Here is a 22845-nt window from a genome sequence, read left to right on the forward strand (position 1 = left end):
GTGTGTGTGTGTGTGTGTGTGTGTGACATTTTCTTTATCCATTCATCCATCAATAGACACTTAGGTTATTTCTGTATCTTGGCTATTGTAAATAATGCTGGCAGTGAACATAGGGGTGCATATGTCTTTTCAAATTAGTGTTTTCATTTTATTCAGATAAATACCAGAAGTAGAATTAGTAGATCACATGGCAGTTCTATTTTTATTTTTTTAAGGAACCTCCATATTATTTTCCACATGGGCTGTACCAATTTACATTCCCACCAACAGTACACAGCACTATTTTTCTATATCCTTGCCAGCTCTATTTCTTGTCCTTTGGTAATAGTCACTCTAACAGGCAAGAGGTGATATCTTACTGTGGTTTTGATTTACACTAACCTTAGATTCATCATTATATTTATTTTTTGGCTTGGAATTTCCCTAGCTCTATGAAAAATGCAAATTCAAACCCTAAACTCACATGAAGTGAGTGGCTCAAGATTGTGAATATTCTAAGGAGAGATTTTGTTTCCCCTAGACAATATCCAGACAGAAACAAACCAACTTTTTTTTTTTAATATTTATTTATTTACTTATGATAGACATAGAGAGAGAGAGAGGCAGAGACACAGGAGGAGGGAGAAGCAGGCTCCATGCCAGGAGCCTGACACGAGACTCGATCCTGGGACTCCAGGATCGCGCCCTGGGCCAAAGGCAGGCGCCAAACCGCTGAGACACCCAGGGATCCCAAACCAACTTTTTTGACTCTTTGCAACAGTGGGTAGATTTTTTCTGGTCTACCCTCTCTTTTAAGGTATAGTTTTTCATGGATTTCAGTTTTATGAGTGTGTCTTTGTTCCAATTCCTAGGTTTTGGGAGGCCTAAGGAGGGCTCATATTCTGTCTTCATGTGGCCATTATAACCAAAGGTTGCTGAGTACCAAGATTACTAAGACTAATACCTGCCCCTATCCTAAGCAGCTTCAGCATCTGCTCTTAAGCTTATTGCTCAGGTTTTTAGGTCCTTTTTTTGTTTCTAGTACCTGAGTATTTTCCATCCTTTCTTGAAAGTATATCATAAAATATTTGTTATATTTTATTCAAAAGTTCTAAGTCTTTTTGGTTGGAAAGATTCCAGTAACCTCAATCTAGCATATTTTTGGGCCTTAGGAAAACTTAGTTAAACAAATCGTTAACTTAGCAGAAAAAGTTCAGTCATTTTGATTGTTATTCTTCAACTCAGCCTTTTTACAAACAGGAAACCTGCAGATCAGAGAAATAATATGGCAGATTAATGGCAGGCCTGGAACAGCAGCTGATTTACTGTTTCGACTGCAGAGTTTCAGTACCTCCAGGTTCTGTCCTGTTTTTCTGCTGGTCTGAAAGTTATAGCAGAATTAGAATGTTTTGTAAGAGTGCTTCCAACTCTCTGACTGTAATTCCATGCTGTCTCCAACATCAACTTCCAGGAAATTCCACCTGCAGTGTTGGTATGCTAGATAACTGTAAAGCTATTAAGAGACAGGAGCTAGGTCTAGTACATGTTGCCATATTCCCACCTTCCAACATTTAATACAGAAAAAAGTCACTGTGCTCTTAGAACATTCCCCACATGGATCTAATACACTGTATTGCAATTATTGATTTACTCTTGTGCTTCTCATATGACTGTAAGGTCTTTAAGATCAGGGATCACCAGATTCATTGTAAATACTCAGAAAATATTGAATAAATAAATGAATGAATTCAGTCCATTTCTCACATTGCTTCCAGCAGTATCTTAAAAACATGACATTCACATCTCTTATTAGCTTAGCCTATGGTACCTTTTGAAGTTCATTTCCTGCTTCTCTTCACCTTAGGCTATAACCACAGTGTCCAGCTTGAACACAAACTGGCTTTTGGCTTCTGTTTCTGCCATTCCCTCACCTTAAAATGTTCTTCCTCTCAACCTCTGCTCATTGAAATCCTCTTCTTTCTTCAGGGAAGACCTATCTCAGGTGCTTCTTCTTCCATGAAGCCTTGCGAGATTCCCAAGTCTCTCCTTTCTCTGCCTCCATGACATATTTTGCATATTTCCTTTGAGTATTTATGCATTCTACCTAGTATTACAGTTAATTGAGTTCATATATCTCAGATTATGAATTCCTCAGATTAAGACATTCTTCAGATGTCTTCTCTACATCTAGAACAATGCATTGAATATAACAGATGCTTGATAAATTGAATTTAAATGGATTTGAGATGAAAACTTGCCTTCTTGTATTCCAAAAGCCCTCCCACTCTTTGTCATTTCCTTTCTTCTACCTGTGGATTCAGGTTGAATGATGGTACTTATGTTACCTACAGGTGGCCTATGACATGGGGGATTACTACCATGCTATCCCATGGCTGGAGGAGGCTGTTAGTCTCTTCCGAGGATCTTATGGAGACTGGAAGACAGAGGATGAGGCAAGTCTAGAGGATGCCTTGGATCACTTGGCCTTTGCCTATTTTCAGGTAGGGGAATAAGTGAGGCTCACTACTTTTATCACAGTAAATATAGTGCTTTATATCTGCTTTACAATTTTCTACACATTTTCATGTCTCTCAATTTATTTCATCTTCCCAACAGGACCAAATGTGAGTCAAGCAGGGCAGTTGTTTTATTATTTCCATATTTCACATGTGAGTAAACTAAATCTCCAAAAAATTCCTAACTTGTCACGAAGTTCATAGAGCTGGGATTAGTGCCCAAGTTTGTCTGACTTTTTGTCTGGTGCTCTTTCCAGTGCCTTGACTGCTTTAAAATTATCGTCTTCCCTGTAGGCTCCCATCTGTAGAGCAGCAGCTGCATTGACAAATGTCTTATGGGTTCATAGTCAAGGTAGATCACTCTTTGCACTCTCAGCAACTCATATCTCCTCACAGATGTTCTGTCATGATAATGCCAATATCCAAGGAAGAAGTTTGATTGTTATTGTAGGGGCCCCGGGCAGGCTGTCCCAAGATGGGCCACTTTGGCAAAAAGATTATTTGAGTTAAAAGTAATCAAACCCCAGCAGATACAGGAAAAGCTCTCTGCCTTCCTGCAACTGTCTAAGTTTACATTAAAAAAGAGAACCTGTAACAGGAAGAGAGCTATTAAGAGAGACTCTCTTCTACCTAAGGAACTTATCTGCATAATCAGGCAACCCTGTCTTTCCAAACATCTCCTTTCACCTTCTTGCTAATGGTTTTTCTCCCCCTTTGTGTTTTCTGACTCTATCCCTCTCCTTAGCTCATATAAGCTTCATGTTGCCTCATTGTCTTTGGAGTTTTGTTTTTATGTGGATTCCCTATACACATGTGTACTAAATTTGGTTTTCTCCTGTTAATCTGTCTCATGTCAATTTAATTCTATGGCCAGCTAGAAGGACTATAGGGCAGAGGAAGGTCTTCCTCCTCGACATTATCCTCTCCCATCTGCAATTGAGTCCAACTGTAACTATGACTAGTGTCTGGCTATTGAGCTGGTGTCACTGGTCCATGGTACCTTCTCATTATCTCCTCCAGGGGTTGCTTTTCCCTGGCACTTAATCTATGAGCCATTGTAGATCCTCTTGTGGAAGCTCGTTTCCCTAAATATGGGATCTGCCATCCTTTTATATAGCTAATCCCATTTCCCACCAGAATTGTATAGTCTTTAAGAATAGGCTGGAAATATCACTTACAGAGCCAATTCCTTAGTTTCCAAACTAATAAACCATTTCTGCTCCCTACATTCCTTTCTCTTTCCCCCTTTTCCTGGGAAAGGGAGGAGAATGTGGGTGGTCCAAACCCATATGTTGCTGCCAAAACAGATTTATTCTCAATATAGCAAATGGGCCTGTTCCTCTCATGGAAGTTCCTGGTAAGTAGATCTTTGTTGTAAAATTTTCCAGGGTGCTCTTCCTAATACTCCTGCTCAGTTGCTACATATTAAAGCTGAAATAGAATCACTGTGGTACAACAAAGGACAAGAAGTAGTTGAATTTTAGTAGAGGAAGAAAATGGAGGATTGACTTGGAGACTAGGAGAAGGTAAACTAAAGCAGTTTACCCTGAGGCAGAGCTTTAAATGCTGTGCCTGAGTATTGGTTTTGGCTTTTTTTCCCCTATGATGACTTAGACTTCTCCTCTGCTCATTTGTCAACTCTCCCTTTCCACAATTGTGCTTTGTCTGGTAAATTTTATTCATCTCACAAGGCATAGCTCAAATGTCATCTATTTTATGAAGTCTGCCTTGATTCTCCTTGGGCTCCTCAGACTCCTTTGTGCTCTTACAGCACTTTTTTTTTTCTTTTACCTTTCAATAATAGAACACATTAGGGCATTGTCTCATAAACATCTATGGTCCCCTTTTTAACTCTTGTAAATTCAGGATACACGTCCCTCATGGACCTTTCATTATCATATAAAATATATGATATATATAATTATTTATACCATGAAAATATTATAATATACATATTATAGAATATATAATGCTATATATTATACAGTAGATTTTAATGTATATTTTAGTGAAAAATTGTTTCACTAATTGTTAAAAAGAGACAGTAGTGTAGTGATTAAACCACAGGCTCTGAAGTCAGACTGATCTGGGTTCAAATTCTGAAAATTTGGGCAACTTATTTAACCTCCCTGGACCTCAGTTTTATTATCTTTAAAAGGGGAATAATAATAATGATGCTGTTAGGAAGCGTGGGGTGGTGAGGAGATAATTCTCTAACCTTCTGAGGTCTTGGGTGAGACCTCCCTGTAATACAAAAACAGATTAACAAGGGTAAAAATAAACAGAAGTTTATTACATGTGTATCTCCTGTATACCTGTATACATGGGAGATGAGGCTGGGGAATGAGGAACTCTTTGAGGTGACCTAAGCTGCCACCTTAATTCCATTTCTAGCTAAAGACAGTAGAAAGAAAGGTGTGGGGGGAGGCCAATTTTGGGGGGTTACCAGGAAAAGCAAACAAGGGTAATGTTGTTATGCAGATTTAAGTGAGCTTTCTCCATTGATAAGATTCTCTTGTGATTCAGGGAGCATCTGGGAGTTGTAGTTGGTTAAGGGTCTAACTCTTGGTTTCACCTTGGGTGGTGATCTCAAGATTGTAAGATCAAGCCTTGTGCCAGACTCCACACTGAACACAGAGTCTGCTTGAGATTCTGTCCGTCTCCCTCTGTCCATCCCCTTCACTCGGCGTGCATGCTCTCTCTCAAATAAATAAATATACCTTTAAAAAAAGATTCTCTTGTGATTCAGAATCATCCTCCTTTTCTAGATACACAGAGAGGGACACTCTTACAAATGGAAGGTTCCTTTATAGATGTAAATTTCTCTCACAAAAGGGTAACTTCTCTGGTTTCAGAACTTCTATTGAGTCTGCCATTTCTCAAAATAATTAGCTCAAAATAATCCTTATGCCGAAGAGGCATATTTTGTTCTATTCTGCTCCCCTTCAATGCTCACCTCAAAGAGTTGTCATAATGATTAAATGAGCCAATCTATGTAAAACCCTTAACACAGATCATGACATATGTGTACTCCACAAACATAAACTATTAATATTATACACTACAAGAAAACATTTGCCTTTCTCATTTAACATTATTTAGTGTATATATTTCCAAAGGCACTTAACTGGGACACCAAAAGTAATTTTGTTCTTTTTTTTTTTTTTTTAGAGATTTATTTATTTATTCATGAGAAACACAGACTGAGAGAGAGAGGCAGAGACAGGAAGAGGGAGAAGTAGGCTCCTCACAGGGAGCCTGATGTGGGTGGGACTCGATCTCTGATCCTAGGATCACGACCTGAGCCGAACACAGGCGCCCAACCACTGAGCTACCCAGGCGTCCCAGTAACTTTCTTCTTGATAAAATGTAATTTTATCTCATGGAAGAGCCCTTGAGTTTGAAAAATATGTAAACTTGTATTTTAGTTCTCTTCATCTCAAAAGAGTTTGAAAAGCAATAATCCTGAGTTAATAATCTGACATTAGAAGATATCAATAGATTACTTAACTATCCGTCTATTAAGTATGGCACATAATAATTAATGGTATTAAATAAGTGCTAACAATCTATATGACCAGGTCATCTGTGATGTAGCTTCTAGGTGGAATAAAACGCAGCTATTAAAATTGCTGTTTCTCTTGCATACCCACATTCATAGTAGCACTATTCACAGCAGTCAAGAGGTGGAAGCAACCCAAGTGTCCACTGACGAGTGAATTGGATAAGCAGAATGTGGTCTATACATACAAGGGAATAGTATTCAGCCTTAAAAAAGAAGGGAATTCTGACATGCTACAACATAGATGAACCTTGAGGACATTATGGTAAATGAAATAAGTCACAAAAAGACAAATACTGTATGATTGCAATTATATGAAGTATCTAGAATAATCAAATTTATAGAGACAAACTAGAGTGGTGGTTGCAAGAGACTGAAGGAAGGGGGCAATTGAAAGTTGTTGTTTGCTGAGTATAGAGTTTCAGATTTGCAAGATGGAAAAATTCTGGAGATTGGTTGCACAATAGTGTGAATATAGTTAACATTATTGAACTGCACACCTAGAAATGGTTAAGATGGTAAATTTATATTGTGGGTTTTTAAAAAAAGTTTATTTATTTATTTGAGAGGGAGAGAGAGAGAGAGAGAGAGAGAGGGAGAGAGAGCACACAGAGGGAGGGAGAAACATTCCCCACTGAGCAGGGAGCCCAACGTGGGGCTTGATCCCAGGACCCTGGGATCATGACCTGAGCCAAAGGCAGACCATCAACTGAGCCACCCAGGCGCCCCTTTGTGGGTTTATTTTTAAAATTAAAAAAAGATTTTATTTATTTATTCATGAGAGACACACAGAGAGAGGGAGGCAGAGACACAGACAGTAGGAGAAGCAGGCTACATGCAGGGAGCCTGATGTGGGAGTCAATCCCGGGTCTCCAGGATCACGCCCTGGGCTGAAGGCGGCGCTAAACCACTGCGCTACCCAGTCTGCCCTCCTTTGTGGGTTTAAGAAAAAAACTTTATTTGAGAGAGAGAGGGAGAGAGCACAAGCAGGAGGGGTGGAAAAAGATGGAGAGAATCTCAAGCAGACTCTGTGCTGAGCTTAGAGGCCCACGTGGGGCTCAATCTCATGACCATGAGATCACAACTTGAGCTGAAACCAAGAGTCAGACACTTAAAACTAACTATACCACCCGGGCACCCCGATGTTGTGTGTTTTTCACCACAGTTAAAATAGACTGTCTCTGAAGACTACAAAATGATATAAAAAGTCCCCTGATAACAATGTAGAGTGAAACAATCAGGATATGAAAATGTGTAACAAATATGACCGTAACTATGTACACACTATGTGTCATCTGAAGTTCTTGGAGCACCTGGGTTTTATTTTATTTATTTTTTTGCACCTGGGTTTTAGCAGAGCATTTCTTTTTTCCTCTTTCTCATGTTTCATAGTATGCTTATTTTTAAAAATATTTTATTTATTTATTCACGAGAGACAGAGAGAGAGAGAGAGAGACAGGCAGAGGGAGAAGCAGGCTCCTTGCAGGGAGCCCGACGTGAGACTCTATCCCAGGTCTCCAGGATCATGCCCTGGGCTGAAGGCAGCTCTAAATCGCTGAGCCACCTGGGCTGCCCTCATAGTGTGCTATTGTTGCTTTTATCATTAAATGTGAATTTTTTAACATGCAAAAATGAAACAACCAGAAGGAAATACAATTATATCAGTTCTTCATCATTCCTTGGCACCCAGGGCAGGATGGTAGCCCACCCATACTGGGTTCTGTTCTCATTTGTCTGGAAAGCCCCTGTGTGCTTCTGACCACATGTAGTTCAAGGTCGAGTGATGGTGGCAGGGAGGTCATTACTGAGCAGTTGGAATGTTTCAGGGTTAGTTCTTCCTTTCTCTCCCTCCCGCTACCTTCGTAAACTCTAGGAAGGACTGAGCCTGGAAAACAAGGCTATATTTTTACTAGGGTTTTTATAGTTTCACGTTAAGTTTAATAATGAATTATACTGAAATAACAACACCCTGCAGTTTTGTGGTTTTGCATGCTTTAAGATTTGAGGGCACTTTAAGAAAGTTTATTTTCATTTATTTTTTTACCTTCCCTGGTAAGGGTGGGAATGAGTCATTTGTAAATGAGGACACTGAGGAGACCTGAGTTGCATTAGGGCTGCAAATCCTGAATTAGGACCGAGAACCTCTACATTTCTAGTCTGCTGCTCATTTCAATGAGTCTTATTCTCTACTGGTGGTAAGAGTATTTTATAGTTCTTTTTTTTTTTTTAATCCATTTAATGATTTGGTCAAAGGAGATATCCTCAGTGTAGTTAACTTTCCCTTTTCTTTCTTTTGTTTTCTAGGCCGGCAATGTTTCCTGCGCCCTCAGCCTCTCCCGAGAGTTTCTTCTCTATAGTACGTAATGACAGAAGATGAGCCACAGCTTTGACTTACTGGGAAATCCCTTCTGCTCCTGGCCTTTAATCTCTGCAGGGATAAGACAGCTATGTTTTTTTTTTTTTTTTTCTTCTAATTTTATAATCCAAGCCGCATTTCTAACTTTTGGATTGAATCTTACTTATCTATGTATCAGTGTATCGGGGGAAGTGTTTTGGTTTGTGGGATGATGCCAAGAAGGTATCAGCCTGTCCCTTTCCTCTTCCACGACCAGCTGGATATACATTAGTGCTGTCTCGGGGGGAACAAATCCAGGACTGGAAGTGAATAAAGTAGATGAGAGCTGTGTGTGCAAGAAGAGTGACTCCACAGGTATACTTATTTTGGCTGTTTCTACAGAGATACCAGTTCTTCCCTTTAAACCAGAGCTCACTTGGCTATCAAGCATCCTGCTCAGTGAATGCAGGGTTGAGCTTCGACCCTCCTCACACAGTGCGTCACCAGAATTCAATGGGAGGGAGACTTCCAAGCTTAGCTCTTTACTTGGATATTTTTACTTAAAATTTTGGTGGAAGCTGGCTTCCCAGATTTTCCTTTAATAAGATATTGAGATACTAAAGTAAATAAATAATCACTATTATATTTTAATATTTATAAAGTATTTCACATGACTTTATAATTGTATGTATTGCTTGCTTTTTTAAAATTTAAATTCAATTTGCCAACATATAGTATAACAACCCAGTGCTCATCCCAAGTGCCCGCCTTAATGCCCATCACCCAGTTACCCCATCCCCCCACCCACCCTCCTCCTCTTCTGCAACCGTTTGTTTGTTTCCCAGAGTCAGGAGTTTCTCATGGTTTGTCTTCCTCTCTAATTTTTCCCCACCCAGTTTCCCTCCTTTCCATTATGGTTCTTCTATTTCTCATATTCCATATATGAGTATAACCATATGATGATTGCCCTTCTCTGATTGACTTATTTCACTCAGCATAATACCCTCCAGTCCCATCCACGGCGAAGCAAGTGGTGGGTATTTGTCCTTTTTGATGGCTAAGTAATATTCCTTTGTGTATATATATACCACATCTTCTTTATCCATTCATCTGTCAAAGGATATCATGGCTCCTTTCACAGTTTGGCTATTGTGGACATTGCTGCTATGAACATTGGGGTGCAGGTGTCCTGTCGTTTCACTACATCTGATTGCTTTTTTAATGAATCTATTTAATAACATTATTCCATTCTGATAGTTGGGCAAGCAGCATACAGAAGTAGCTATATGGTCTGGAAACATGCGGGCAATTACTCCGGGCAAAATGATAACCCAACTCTTCTTTATTTTTTATGCTTGCTCTGTTAAAATCTGCCCATCCCAGAGAACTCAAACTATGCAGTTCTAGGTGGAGAAGTAGGACACAGCAAATTGAGATTACCAGTTATATTTCTGGCTTTGCAGTCTTTTCACTGGGGTTTTGGGCTCATCATTTCCATTCTCCCAAACTTCATTTCTCCTCTTGTTAAAAAAAAAAGGGTAACTTATGTCCTATCTTTCGCCAGAGTGGTCGTGGTGGTAGTTAGAAGCACACTGAGCTTCTTAGAGAAAGATGCATTGGGAGCATTAGAACAATTCAGCACGTCCTGAGAGGCACTGAAAATCATGCACAGAGACTAGCAGGCCATGGGTAGCTGCCAGCCCATGGGCGTCCAACAGCCAAAGTGGGCACCAGTTGGTGGGCACAAATAAGACATCAGACCCCTATGGGAACCCAAGCTAGAAACAAAATCTAGAACCAATTTGTCTCATACTGCTCTGTTCTGTATGTAGGCCAGTTAGGAATTTTGAAGGCTCTATTAGATTTGGGAATGGATTAGCTTTCACTGCTCCAGGGAAGAATAGATTGGGTCTGCCTGCTTTTCTTTTTCATGGCATTTTTGGGTTTCATTGTGAGTAGTTATTTAATGTCGCTTTTCTCTATTAGGCTCTAGACTCTGAGAGATTAGCCTCTAGCACAGTATCCAGTACATGGTAGATGTTCACTGAAGATTTTTTGAATGGGTAAATGAATGAGTGAATGAATGAAGGAAGGAATGAGTAAAGCTTTTTTCCCATTATGTAAAACTTACCATCATACTTTCCTACTGCCATCGTTACGATCCCTTGTTTGTTTGTTTTGTTTTGTTTTGTTTTTTTAAGATTTTATTTATTTCTTTATTCATGAGAGACACACAGAGAGAGAGAGAGGCAGAGGCATAGGCAGAGGTTGATCCTGGGACTTCAGGATCACACCCTAGGCCAAAGGCAAGTGCTAAATCATTGAGCCACCCAGGGATCCCCATGATCCCTGTTCTAATAGTGTTAAATACCACTTTCCTTCCCAAAGTCCTTTGTACCCTCAGATCTACTGGGCCTAACTCAATCTTTTTTTAATACCAGGTGCTTTTCTGAGAGTGAGGGCCTTATATCCTCCGGTGCATGGACACAGGAGCTTTTCAGGGTGTCCAGTTGCTGGTCATGTGTGACAGGGAAGCTTTAGGAAACCTTGGCAGCCCTCCCTGAAACCATTGCTTGTTAATCTGTATTATCCCTGCTCTGATTTCTTCTAGGTCCAGATAATAAGAGGATGGCCAGAAATGTGTTGAAATATGAAAAGCTTTTGGCTGAAAGCCCCAATCAGGTGGTAGCTGAGGCTGTCATCCAGAGGCCCAACGTACCCCACCTGCAGACCAGAGACACCTATGAGGGGTTATGTCAGACTCTGGGATCCCAGGTAGGATTCCTCAGGGAAAGAGAAAGGGGGAACAAGCTAGAGAAACAGAAGGTAGAATTGGAATGATGTGAGGGGGGAAAGGCTGATGCATTAGAAAAAAAAAACAAAACAAAACAGCTTATTTGGATAGTATCAGAGTGACCACATTCTGAATCTCCTGCATGCCAGTTTTTTGTTTTTTTTTTTTTGTGCCGTAATTCCCTACATTGGCTTCTGCTCGACCATTCACCTCTTATGCTGATTCTAGGCTTTCCTTCCAGCCTACTCACTACCAGATCCCTAGCCTTTACTGCTCCTATGAGACAAATTCAAGCCCCTACCTGCTGCTCCAGCCCGTCCGGAAGGAGGTCATCCACCTGGAACCCTATGTTGTTCTCTACCATGACTTTGTCAATGACGTGGAGGCTCAGAAAATTAGAGGGCTTGCAGAACCGTGGGTGAGTGTCCCTAAAGCCTGCCAAGAACTTCTGTTTGTGTCATCACATGCCTGGGGTTCAGGAATGTGAGAACAGGCAGCCTGAACAACTACACACTTTAGCAGGCCAGGAATTCAAAATGCCAACTGTTCCATCAAACAAATAAATGGTGAAAAAAATCACAGTAGTCGTTGCTTCTGGAAGGAGGGGATTCGCTGGGGAAGGCGACAAAGGCATTTTTCTGGGGTGTTGAAAATGTGCTCTCCATATCTTGTTAGGGACATGGAGTACACTGCTGTGTGCACTTGTTAAAATTCAGCAAGTGGTACACTTGAGATCTGCGCATATCATATATGTAAATTTAACCTAAAAAACATAAAAAAGCCCCCTCCCCTGCAATGTCAATCATTCCACATGATGGGTAGAAAAAAATTGTTTTTAAAGGGTGGAAAAAATGGACTAGGAGTGATTTCCTAGTGCAGATTTACAGAATTTCAGAGCGGAAAGATTATCTACTTTAACTAGATAATTTTGTTAAAGAGGAAACTGAAGCCCAGAGAGGGGAAGAGACTTGATGAAGGTCACATATGTAGCTAGAGCCGGACCTGGAACTTATTGGTACATTGATGGGTGCTCTGTTAGTCTGCCCTCTTGTATTAGCTAACTTAGGCTAAATTATGTCCAGCAACAAATAGCCCCCAAATCTCAGACACAGCTACAACAAAGATTTGTTTCTTACTTACATCAGTGTCTGCCTTAGGCTGGCTGCAGCTGTGAGGCAGAACTGTCTTCATTTTGAGAACCAGCCTGACAAAGCTGCCTACGTTTGGGACATTTCCAGTCCTGTAGACAGAGATGGCAAACTACGAGTTGGCTCTTAAAGCTTCTGCTCCTGTCCCTGTTTCATTGGCTAAGGCAAAGCATGAGGCCATCACCGCAGTCAACGGGAAGAGTGTGTCTAATCCTTCTGCTGGGAAGGGGCTTCCAGTTGTGATGCCAATGGGAGAGGACATTTATCCTCCCCCAGGAAGTGTGGCAACTATTTAGAAAAATAACACAGTTTACCTCTTTGTGATAAGCACATTGCCTCTTTAAATGGCTGTCTCAGAATTACTTATGTCATCATGACCTTGATGGTATGCTGCTCATCCACACCATGATTTGGTCACTTTCAACAGAACAGAGCCTGCTGTGGGCCAGACATTGTACCAGGGGTGGGACATTCACAGAGATTTACTATTGGCCCTTTCCCTTTAGGAGCTCATAGCATAATGGGGGAAAACAGACATTTGCACTACATTGTGATGGGCAACACTGTAATAGAGGTGTGTGCAGGGAGCCGTGCTGTGGTGGCATCAAAAAGTGAACCTTCCTGTGAGGGAGAAAAGGCAGATGGGTGAAGAGCAGATGGGAGGGAAAAACAGAAGTGGCTTCCCTGTGGATATGAAATTCATCAGAGCAACAAGGTGCCAAAGGGTATTGCAGGAAGATAAAACAATATGTGTAATGGCTCCACATATGGGGTGGAGGCTTGGTGGTTCAAGTGTGCAAGTGATGGGGTGGGAAGTGATCGGAGATGAGGTTAGATGTGAGACACCATCAGGAAGTGCTATAAATACCATGCTGGGGAGCTTGGATTTTATCCCACAGGGGGAGAGCTCTTGGACAGTTTAAACAGGAGATTGGCATTATCAGGCCTGTAAGTTTTAAGGAAGATTCTGACAGCACACATGGATTGGAGGGATTAGAGAAGCAATAATCATCTCATCCAGAAACCCCTCCAATGAAGTCTGGAATCTTTGTGCATTTTTTTTTTTTTAAGATTTTCTTTATTTACTCATGAGAGACACAGAGAGAGAGAGAGGCAGAGACACAGGCAGAGGGAAAAGCAGGCTCCTTGCAGGGAACCTGATGTGGGACTCCATCCCCGGACCCCAGGATCACGCCCTGGACTGAAGGTGGCGCTAAACCGCTGAGTCACCAGGGCTGCCCCTCTTTGTGCAATTTTTGAGAGCATTAAGCTCCACTGGTCAGTTGGACAAAGTATCTTCAATAGCTTTGGCGTCTCAGTGAGCCAGTGATAATATTTGGCCAACAACTACTTTTTCCTTAGAACAACTCTGTTGTCGTGGTAGCAGGACAGGGAGCCCACCCGGCAGTCCTTCACGGCCAGGTCATCTACTTGGCATGCAAAGACTTTGCCACTCTCTCTCTTCCAGAAGCTGATGTAGAGACGCTGATCCCTGTCTGGTCTTCAGCTCTGCCAGGAATAAGCCTCAGCTTTTAGGGTGGGGCTGCTGCATGGAACCTAAATTCAAACAAGCCACTGAAGCCTCTCCTGAGGCTCGAATTTAATTCATCAGCTTCCCATTCACAAACACTGCCCTGTTGCCACTTCTCCCTCTATCCACATCCTACCCATTCTTGAAGACTCCGTTGAAGCCACATGCCTCCCTTTGCCTACTAGCCCTATCACTTTGGGCCACTTTCATGGGTTCTTTCAGTAGGAACATTTTTTTTCAGAGCACTTTTTGGAGCCACGTATAATAACCTCTCTCTTATTTGAACTCATTTTCTGAAAGCTTTTGTCACCAGTTGTCTGGTACTTAATTTTTTTCATTTATTCTGCGATTTTTGTGTTGTCTAGTATCACTAGCTGGTTCAAGGGTTAGCATCCTGTCTCCTCAATTAGACTATAATCTAGGAGGGATCATATGCCATGCTTCTTGAAATGCCTAGCCCTGTATTATACCCATTATTGCCAGAGTAACTGTTAAAAGATTGCATCTGACCACATCAAGCCCTTGTTTAAACTCTTTAATGGGTCACTTTAATGTTATGAAGCTCCTTGGCCTGCTGCTGGCCCCTCCACAGTGTGTGCCCCTGCACTTGACACCCCAGCCACGCTAAATAACTTGCATCTGCATGAACGGGACATGCTCCCCCTGACCTCTGTGGATACTCTTCCCTCTGTGTACACCCTTCTCTCTGCCTAATCACTCTCTCCTTGGCCTCTTTTCACCTGTATGATTCCAGTTGTCTCTTGGGTATCCTGAGAAGCCTTCCTGTCCCTCATAAGGGACTAGATGCTCCTTCTTAATATTTTCTTAGTGCCCTGTGCTTGTCCATGATGGTCCCATTGCAGGACTTATATCTGCTCCGTATGTTGAATTTCCAGTCCCTAGTATGGTGCTCAGCACAGAGAACAGCCAATAAATATTTGTCTCCAAAAGCGAATGACTTGCTGGTGTACAACAAATAATTGTTAAAGGAATTAAATGCAAGGTGGTTCCTTAATGGGGAAGGGACTGGAATGGAGATTCCCTAGGATTTGATGTTACCCCAGAAGGCATAAGGCAGCAACTCCTCTAAGAGTCTCTCCTCTCTACTCTAGAAGGGGCTCAGGGGAGGATGCTGGGTGAAGGACTAGAGAGAGGCATTTTCAGTCACTAATTTCAGGATAGGCTGAAAGGAACTCCCAAGAAGGTATTGCTCACATGCCCCATTTTATAGCTGGGGAAATGGGTTCAAGGAAACAGAGACGGAAATTTCCAAAGTTGTCTACCTGGTTTAGTAGCAGGAATGATAATACTATAGAAGCCTCCAAGAAAGAGAATTTGTGTAGTTCATTGCTCCGTGCTCTGCTCTGACTGCATGTGAAATGCCAGGGCTGGGTCATTAAGCATAGGACTCTGGTTCATTCATTCATTCATTCGTTCCTTTCACCAGTATTGACCACCTACCTACTCCCTGCTAAGCCTTCTCTGGACTCTAGGGACACAGCACTGACAAAAGACTGGCCCTCATAGAGCGGACATTCTGACAGATGCAGAAGTAGACACATCCTTTTGTAAATCCTTCTCTTTCCATCCCCAGTACAGTGCTTTTGCAGTTGGAAGCCACTTTATTTAAAAATAACTTAAAATTTATATCTAGACATTCAGAACAAAATAGAAACATTTAGTTAAATTAGTGACCTTGAGCCTGTTTGGGGTTTCCCCCCCTCCCCCCACATAATCAAGGCGGCTGCAGCAAAACAGATTTTGATTTTTTGTAAGGAAGGGCTTTGTTGGGCAGCCCAGGTGGCACAGCGGTTTAGCGCCGCCTTCAGCCCAGGGCCTGATCCTGGAGACCCAGGATTGAGTCCCACGTCGGGCTCCCTGCATGGAGCCTGCTTCTCCCTCTGCCGCTCATGCTCGCTCTCTCTCTGTGTCTCTCATTAATGAATAAATAAAATCTAAAAAAAAAAAAAAAAAAAAAGGGCTTTGTTGGAATTGTTTAGGGGAGCAGGCTACCTCTGAGGATAGAGTTTCCTCATTGGAGGTGTTCATTTAATATGACAAACACTAAGTGCTTCCCACAGGCCAGATCCTGTGCCACTAGGATACAAAGATAGTGAGAAACAACCCTTATTCTGACAGTATTCACAATCTCAGAGGCAAAAGGGTATCACTCTATTTCAGTTCAACAAACTTTTATTGAGTGCTTACTGTCTACCAGACATGACCCTAAAGGTTATTTTGAACTCAGATTTTTTGGTCACTTATATTTTGTTTTTGAGATCGAGGGCTGTCACTAAATTAGTAGCATGTGCAAAATATTTTAAATTAGGGAGGAACTGGCAATTGTTAGGTTTACATTGAAGAGAGGGGCATGTCTATGAAAACAGAGTCCTTCCCTTCACATCATAACTTGTATTTTCTCTTACATCTACCATATCAGCTACAGAGATCTGTGGTGGCATCAGGGGAGAAGCAGTTGCCAGTGGAGTATCGCATCAGCAAAAGGTAAGAGGGGTCCTTCCTTGCCAGGGACTCCGGTCATACTTGCTGCCCACCCTTGGGCAGGTGGTATAGCTGACTGACGGATGATCAGCAACGGCCACCCAGAAATGCTGCTAGTGAACCCTTAGTTCATGTTTATATCCCTACATTCTTGCTGAGAGGGAGAAATTTCTACTCCTCTTACCCAAGGGCCTTTCACAGGTTGTTACAGGCTCTCAGGACTTACTAGGAGGCCCTTAGGGAAAGACTTGACAAAGTTTCTATGCTGGAAACCAGAAAATAAGTGTGTAGATGTCCTCCTAACCAGGATTGCTTTTCCAGAGAATTCAGTCCTGTTCCCATTTGGAGTTTGACTTTATGAGGTTCCATTCCTGTCTCCTGACTCATATTCAAAGCATGACTTGCCAACATTCAGGCAAGAAGGGTGGTGGCCAGAATCTCTGGACCTGATGGCTTCTAGAGAGGCAGATTCAGCTGAGAGAGCCCAGCTTTCTCCTCTCCCCTCAACCCCTGCCCTCACCCACCTGCAGCCCTTGATTTGTACTGTAAAGACAGGACTTATGATCAGTAAGAGGATGATCCCCATCGGAGCCATGGGAGACAGTGACAACCTTGGGGAGAGGCCAGAACTCAGATGAGTGGATAGTTTGTTGTCTGGGAAGTAAAGTGAATAGTGAAAGCTTTGATTTGGAATCATTTGGCTTAACTTCTTTGGTCTGGTATATTTAGGGACCTTTCATACTAGGAACTATTCTCTAAACTTCGGAAGGTCTATATGGCCTTACTTCATTGCTTTTCTAACCTTTCTGACATTGTAGTGTCAAAGAGAAAATTTGATCTTCTACTTAGATTCATTGCTTTTAAGGGAGTAGGTGTATTCTCTTTACTTTTCAGGTAAAGAATTTGAGCCCCTCACTGCCTCTTTTTTCCCTGCCATAACTCTGCACCCCTTCAAATTTTGGTTCTGTCTTCACAACTTCACTGGAGCTTGTCCTTTAAAGGTCTCCAGTGAACTTAGTCACCAAATCACCTTCCTGCCCACCAACCTTCACTGACTATTTACCACCCACAAAGATCAGTTTTATGACCACGGCATCCTTGGGTTTTTATAGCGTGTCCTGAACTTACTTCTCCAGCCTTGTCTCCCATCACTTCTTTCATAGACCAAATGCTCCCACATGTGTACATACTGTGTATTGTTACACCTCTGTGTCTGCTTATGCTGTGTCTTTAGGCTTCCTTCCTTCCTTCCTTCCTTCCTTCCTTCCTTCCTTCCTTCCTTCCTTCCTTCCTTCCTTCCTTCCTTCCAGCAATTGATACAACTCATCCATTTAGACACAGTCATACTGGCATCAGATCATTGATGCTACAACTTGTGGTGTGTTTTAGTGCCTGGCTGAAGGACACGGTTGACCCTCTGCTGGTGACCCTTGACCACCGCATTGGTGCTCTTACAGGCCTTGATGTCCAGCCGCCCTACGCAGAGTATCTCCAGGTGGTGAATTATGGAATTGGTGGTCACTATGAGCCTCACTTTGACCATGCTACGGTAACTACAGGGTCAATGATCAATCTCCTGGGTTAGGGAACCAGGTATTATTTATTTCTCTGAGGCAGAGCCTTTATAATGCTCTCAGGGAATACCAAGTGAAATCTTAGAACGAAGCCTCTTGTTCCAGGAAGGTCTGAAAGCCTTGGTTTCAAGCTGAGTGCTGCTGACTCATTTCTTTTTGGGCCACCATTCCCCTTTCCAAAATTTGCTAGTGGGGAGAAGAATGTGGCCTGTCATGGTGTCTTCTGTCTCATTTCTCTCTGGGATTTCTCAGTGAAGATTGTCATTTTCCTTTTCTCATGATCTAAACTGCCCATCTTTGCTGATGTGTATTCAGCAAATTTTTTTTTTTTTAGATTTCATTTATTTATTCATGAGAGACACACAGAGAGAGGCAGAGACACAGGTAGAGGGAGAAGCAGGCTCCACACAGGTATCCTGATATGGGACTTGATCCTGGGACCCAGGATCATGCCCTGAGCTGAAGGCAGACACTCAACTGCTGAGCCATCCAGGCATTCCTTAGCAAATAATATTTGAGGATAAAAGATTTCCCCAGAGTTGATCTATAGATCCAACCCAACTTTATCAAAATTATAAGAAGCTTATTTTTATAGAAATTAATAAGCTGGGGGATCCCTGGGTGGCTCAGTGGTTTAGCGCCTGCCTTTAGCCCAGGGTGCGATCTTAGTAGTCCCGGGATCGAGTCCCGCGTCGGGCTCCCGGCATGGAGCCTGCTTCTCCCTCTGCCTGTGTCTCTACCTCTCTCTCTCTTTATGTCTATCGTGAATAAATAAATAAAATCTTAAAAAGAAAAGAAATTAATAAGCTGATCCTAAAATATATACAGAAATACAAAGACTCAGGACAGCCAAAATTTTGAAAAAGAACAAAGTTGGAGGATACACACTACTTGATATCAAAATGTAATATAGAGCTACAGTAATCAGAGCTGTGTGGTCTTGATAGAAGGATAGACACATAGGTCAGTGGAACAGAACAAAGTCCAGAAATAAACTCACACATTTATTACGGTCATTTGATTTTTGACAAAGGTACCAAGGAAATTCAATTAGGAAAAGATACTCTTTTCAACAAACAGTGGTGGGACAATTGTATATCTACTTGCAAAACAACAACTTTAGACCCTTACCTCACATCATATACAAAAATTAACACAGCACAATCCATAAAATAAAAATGATAAAATTGGATTTCATCAAAATTAAAATCATTTGCCTTTCAAAAACACCATTAGAAAATGAAGACAAGCCACTTACTAGGAGAACATTTGCAAATCCTGTATCTGACCAAGGACTTGTATTCAAAATATATAAAAAAACTTTTTATTCAATAATAAGACAACTCAGGGGCCCCTGGGTGGCTCAGTTGGTTAAATGTCTGACTTCAGCTCAAGTAGTGATCTCAGAGTTCTAGGATTGAGCCTGGGTAGTTGGCTCTGCACTTAGCAGGGAGTCTGCTTGTCCCTCTCCCTTTGCCCCTCCCCCTGCTTGAGCTCTCTCTCTCACATAAATAGATAAAATCTTTTTTTAAAAAAATATTTTTTATCTATAGATCTATCTATCTATCAATCAAGTAGGCTCTACGCCCAATGTGTGGCTTGATTTCACAAGCTCGAGATCAAGCATTGTGTGCCTTATCTACTGAGCCAGCCAGGCACCCCATAACTCAATTTTTAAAAATGAGTTTATTTGAATTACTATTTTGAATAATGAAATAGGGGCACCTGGGTGGCTCAGTGGTTGAGCATCTGCCTTTGGCTTAAGTGATCCCAAGCCCTGGAATTGAGTCCCACATCAGGCTCCTCACAGGAAGCCTGCTTCTCCCTCTGCCTATGTCTCTGCCTCTCTTTCTGTGTCTCTCATGAATAAATAAAATCTTTTTAAAAATATTAAAAAAAAGAATGAAATATATTATTTAAATGGGTACTTCACCAAATAAGATAAATGAATGGGTAATAAGCACATGAAAACATGCTCAATGTCATTAGGGAAACAGAAATTAAAACCACGAGATAGTACCATATTTCTATTACAGTGGCTAAAATAAAAAAGATCATATCAAGTGTTGATGGAGATGTAGAAGAACCCAAACTTTCAGGCATTGCTAATTGAGAATGTGAAATGGTACAGCCACTTTGGAAAATAACTTGGCAGTTTCTTTTTTTTTTTTAAGATTTTATTCATCTGAGAGAGAGAGAGCATGAGTGGGGTGGAGTTGCAGAGGGAAAGGGAGAAGCAGACTCCCCACTGAGCAGGGAGCCTGACAGGCTCAGTCCCAGGACCCTGAGATCAGGACCTGAGCCAAAGGCAGAAGCTTAACCAACTGAGCCACCTAGGGGCTCCTGTTTGGAAGGTTCTTAAAAAGTTAAATATACACCTACATATGATGCAGCCATTTCACTCCTAAGTATTTTACCCAAGAGAAAAAGAAATATATATCCATATAAACACTTATAACAGATTTATTGGTAATAGCTAAGAATTATAAACAACCCAAGTGCTCATCAATAGGTGAATGGATAAACAAAATTTTCTTTATCTACACAATGGAATACTACTCAGCAATAAAAAGGAATGAACTACTATTAATACATCCAGCAATACAGATGAACCATTACAACTCTATGCTAAGTCAGAGAAGCCAAACAAAAAAAGACTACATATTTTATGATTCTGTTTATATGAAACTTCTAGAAAAGGCAAGACTATAGAGACAGGAAGCACATCAGTGGTTGTCCAGGGTTGAGGGTAGGATAGCAACTGACCACAGACTGACATGAGGAAACTTTTTAAGCTGAGGCAAGTGTTCTAAAATTGGATTGTGGGAGCGCTGCACAACTGTTAAAATTTACTAAAACTCACTGAAAAATACTCTTACAGTGGGTGAGTTTTATGATATGAAAATTATGTCTCAGTTAAAATGTTCTGTGACAAAGGTAGGTCTCTTTAGCAAGTAATTGGGAACTCCAGTCTTATGACTTGGTGTTCCTATAGAATAATTATCTATAATAGTGTATCTACTAATTTCTTTATTTCACTGAACCTGAAATTAACTTCATATAGATAGTACTTTCACTACTGACAAGCAATTGTTTGATTAGTAAGTTGACTCTTGAACACGGGCCAACCCCTTACACAGTCAAGAATCTGTATATAACTTTTGACTCCCCAAAATCTTAACTACTGATAGCCTACTGTTGACTAGAAGCCTTACCAATAACATAAAGTTGATTAACATATTTTGTTTGATATATGTTTTATATACTGTAATTTTACAATAAAGCTAGAGGAAAAAGTTATTATTTTTTTTGAGGAAAAAGTTATTAAGAAAATTATAAGGAAAACACATTTACAGTACTTATTGAAAAAAATCTGCATACTAGTGGACCTGCACAGTTCAAACTCATATTGCTCAAGGATCAACTGTATACAGTTCACTTAAATGAGTATCTAATAAATTAGTAAAAGAAAAAAAAATAACTGAGTACCTGTCAGCAAGGGTAGACACCCAACTAGGTATGGCTCAGGGCTATATCCCATCTGCAACATGCCTATTTTTTTCCCTATATTATGTTGGAATCCTGACTGTCACTTTGGTGCCATATGCATAAAATAATGATATGTTCTATTTTTGTTTCAGTCACCAACCAGCCCACTGTATAGAATGAAGTCTGGGAACCGAGTTGCAACATTTATGATCTATGTGAGTCTTGCTTTGGAAGGACCAGGGCTTATTTAATGACATTATTTAATGATTTAATAAAAGCAGTATTTTATTTTATGCTTTTATTTTATGGTTTTCAAAGCAATATCAGACACTGATTTTATCTGATACAGCTCAAAAATCTGAGACTTTTGTGACTTTCAGACAGCATCTTTTTTAGGCACTATAGGAGATAAAGAAATAAGAGTCAAGAGTTCTCTTTTGCCCACAGAGAGCTTCCAGCACATAGACTTAAATATGTTATCATAGGCAGTGATTAGGATGGGAAGTAGGAGAAACCTGGGACCTGACCTACACAGGAAGAGGATGGGAGAGAGTCTCTCTTTGAGGCCCCATTGACTAGTTAGTGTTGGAAAGCACGGACCCATAGACAAGGTTGTGGAGCCATGAGGGGAAAGAGGAAAGAGAAATGAGACAGCTAAGATTACAGGAGAGAATAGAGAGGTCTACTGAGAAATTCAGTAAATGTTGCTGTCTTTTTTTTTTTTTTTAAGATTTTATTTAGTTATTCATAGAGACAGAGAGAGAGAGGCAGAGACACAGGCAGAGGGAGAAGCAGGCTCCATGCAGAGAGCCTGACATGGGACTCGATCCAGGGTATCCAGGATCACGCCCTGGGCTGCAGGCGGCGCTAAACCGCTGTGCCACCGGGGCTACCCCAATGTTGCTGTCTTATATGTCATGAAAACTCTCTTTCCTATCTTCCCATATAATCTGCTGGAAAATCTGCATGATACCCCCTTAAATAAATTGGCTTCCTCTCCTAATTTCTGACCTGACTCTAGGAATTGAACCTAGTAGCTATTTTTTTAAAAGATTTTTTATTTATTCGACAGAGAGAGAGAGCAAGCATAAGCAGGGGGAGTAGCAGAGGGAGGGAGAAGCAGACTCCCCACTGAGCAGAAAGCCCACATGGGGCTCTATCCCAGGATCCTGGGATCACAACCCAGGCAGAAGGTAGATGCTTAACAGACTGAGCCACCCAGGTGCCCTGAACCTAGTGGCTATTATCTCACCTAACCCCTTCCCTGCAGATCATGTGGGTTTACTTCATTCTCTATGGACCAGTCATATTTCAGTCATCTGTCACTTAAATTGTAAGAGGAGTATTACTGTTAACTGAAGGGATAAACATGTTAATAGAAGAGCTCTACATAACATCCAAAGTTGAAGTGCTGG

General features: G+C 41.2%; 1 protein-coding gene across 7 annotated transcripts in view; it reads left to right on the forward strand.

Moving 5' to 3' along the window:
• P4HA3 (prolyl 4-hydroxylase subunit alpha 3) overlaps positions 1 to 22845 on the forward strand; it is a 42645-nt gene that overhangs the window by 13537 nt on the left and 6263 nt on the right. For 5 of the 7 annotated variants that reach the window (XM_038568669.1, XM_038568663.1, XM_038568665.1 and 2 more), the window contains exons 4-10: positions 2331 to 2480; positions 8362 to 8413; positions 11004 to 11167; positions 11428 to 11604; positions 16306 to 16370; positions 17757 to 17916; positions 21583 to 21645. In XM_038568669.1, the coding sequence (XP_038424597.1) occupies positions 2331 to 2480; positions 8362 to 8413; positions 11004 to 11167; positions 11428 to 11604; positions 16306 to 16370; positions 17757 to 17916; positions 21583 to 21645 (831 nt within the window). The remainder of the gene's footprint in view (positions 1 to 2330; positions 2481 to 8361; positions 8414 to 11003; positions 11168 to 11427; positions 11605 to 16305; positions 16371 to 17756; positions 17917 to 21582; positions 21646 to 22845) is intronic. The other 2 variants (XM_038568664.1, XM_038568666.1) reach the window with 2 other exon arrangements.

The sequence above is a fragment of the Canis lupus genome, chromosome 21 (genome assembly GCF_011100685.1).
Source record: "Canis lupus familiaris isolate Mischka breed German Shepherd chromosome 21, alternate assembly UU_Cfam_GSD_1.0, whole genome shotgun sequence".
Classification (NCBI taxonomy): Eukaryota; Metazoa; Chordata; class Mammalia; order Carnivora; family Canidae; genus Canis; species Canis lupus.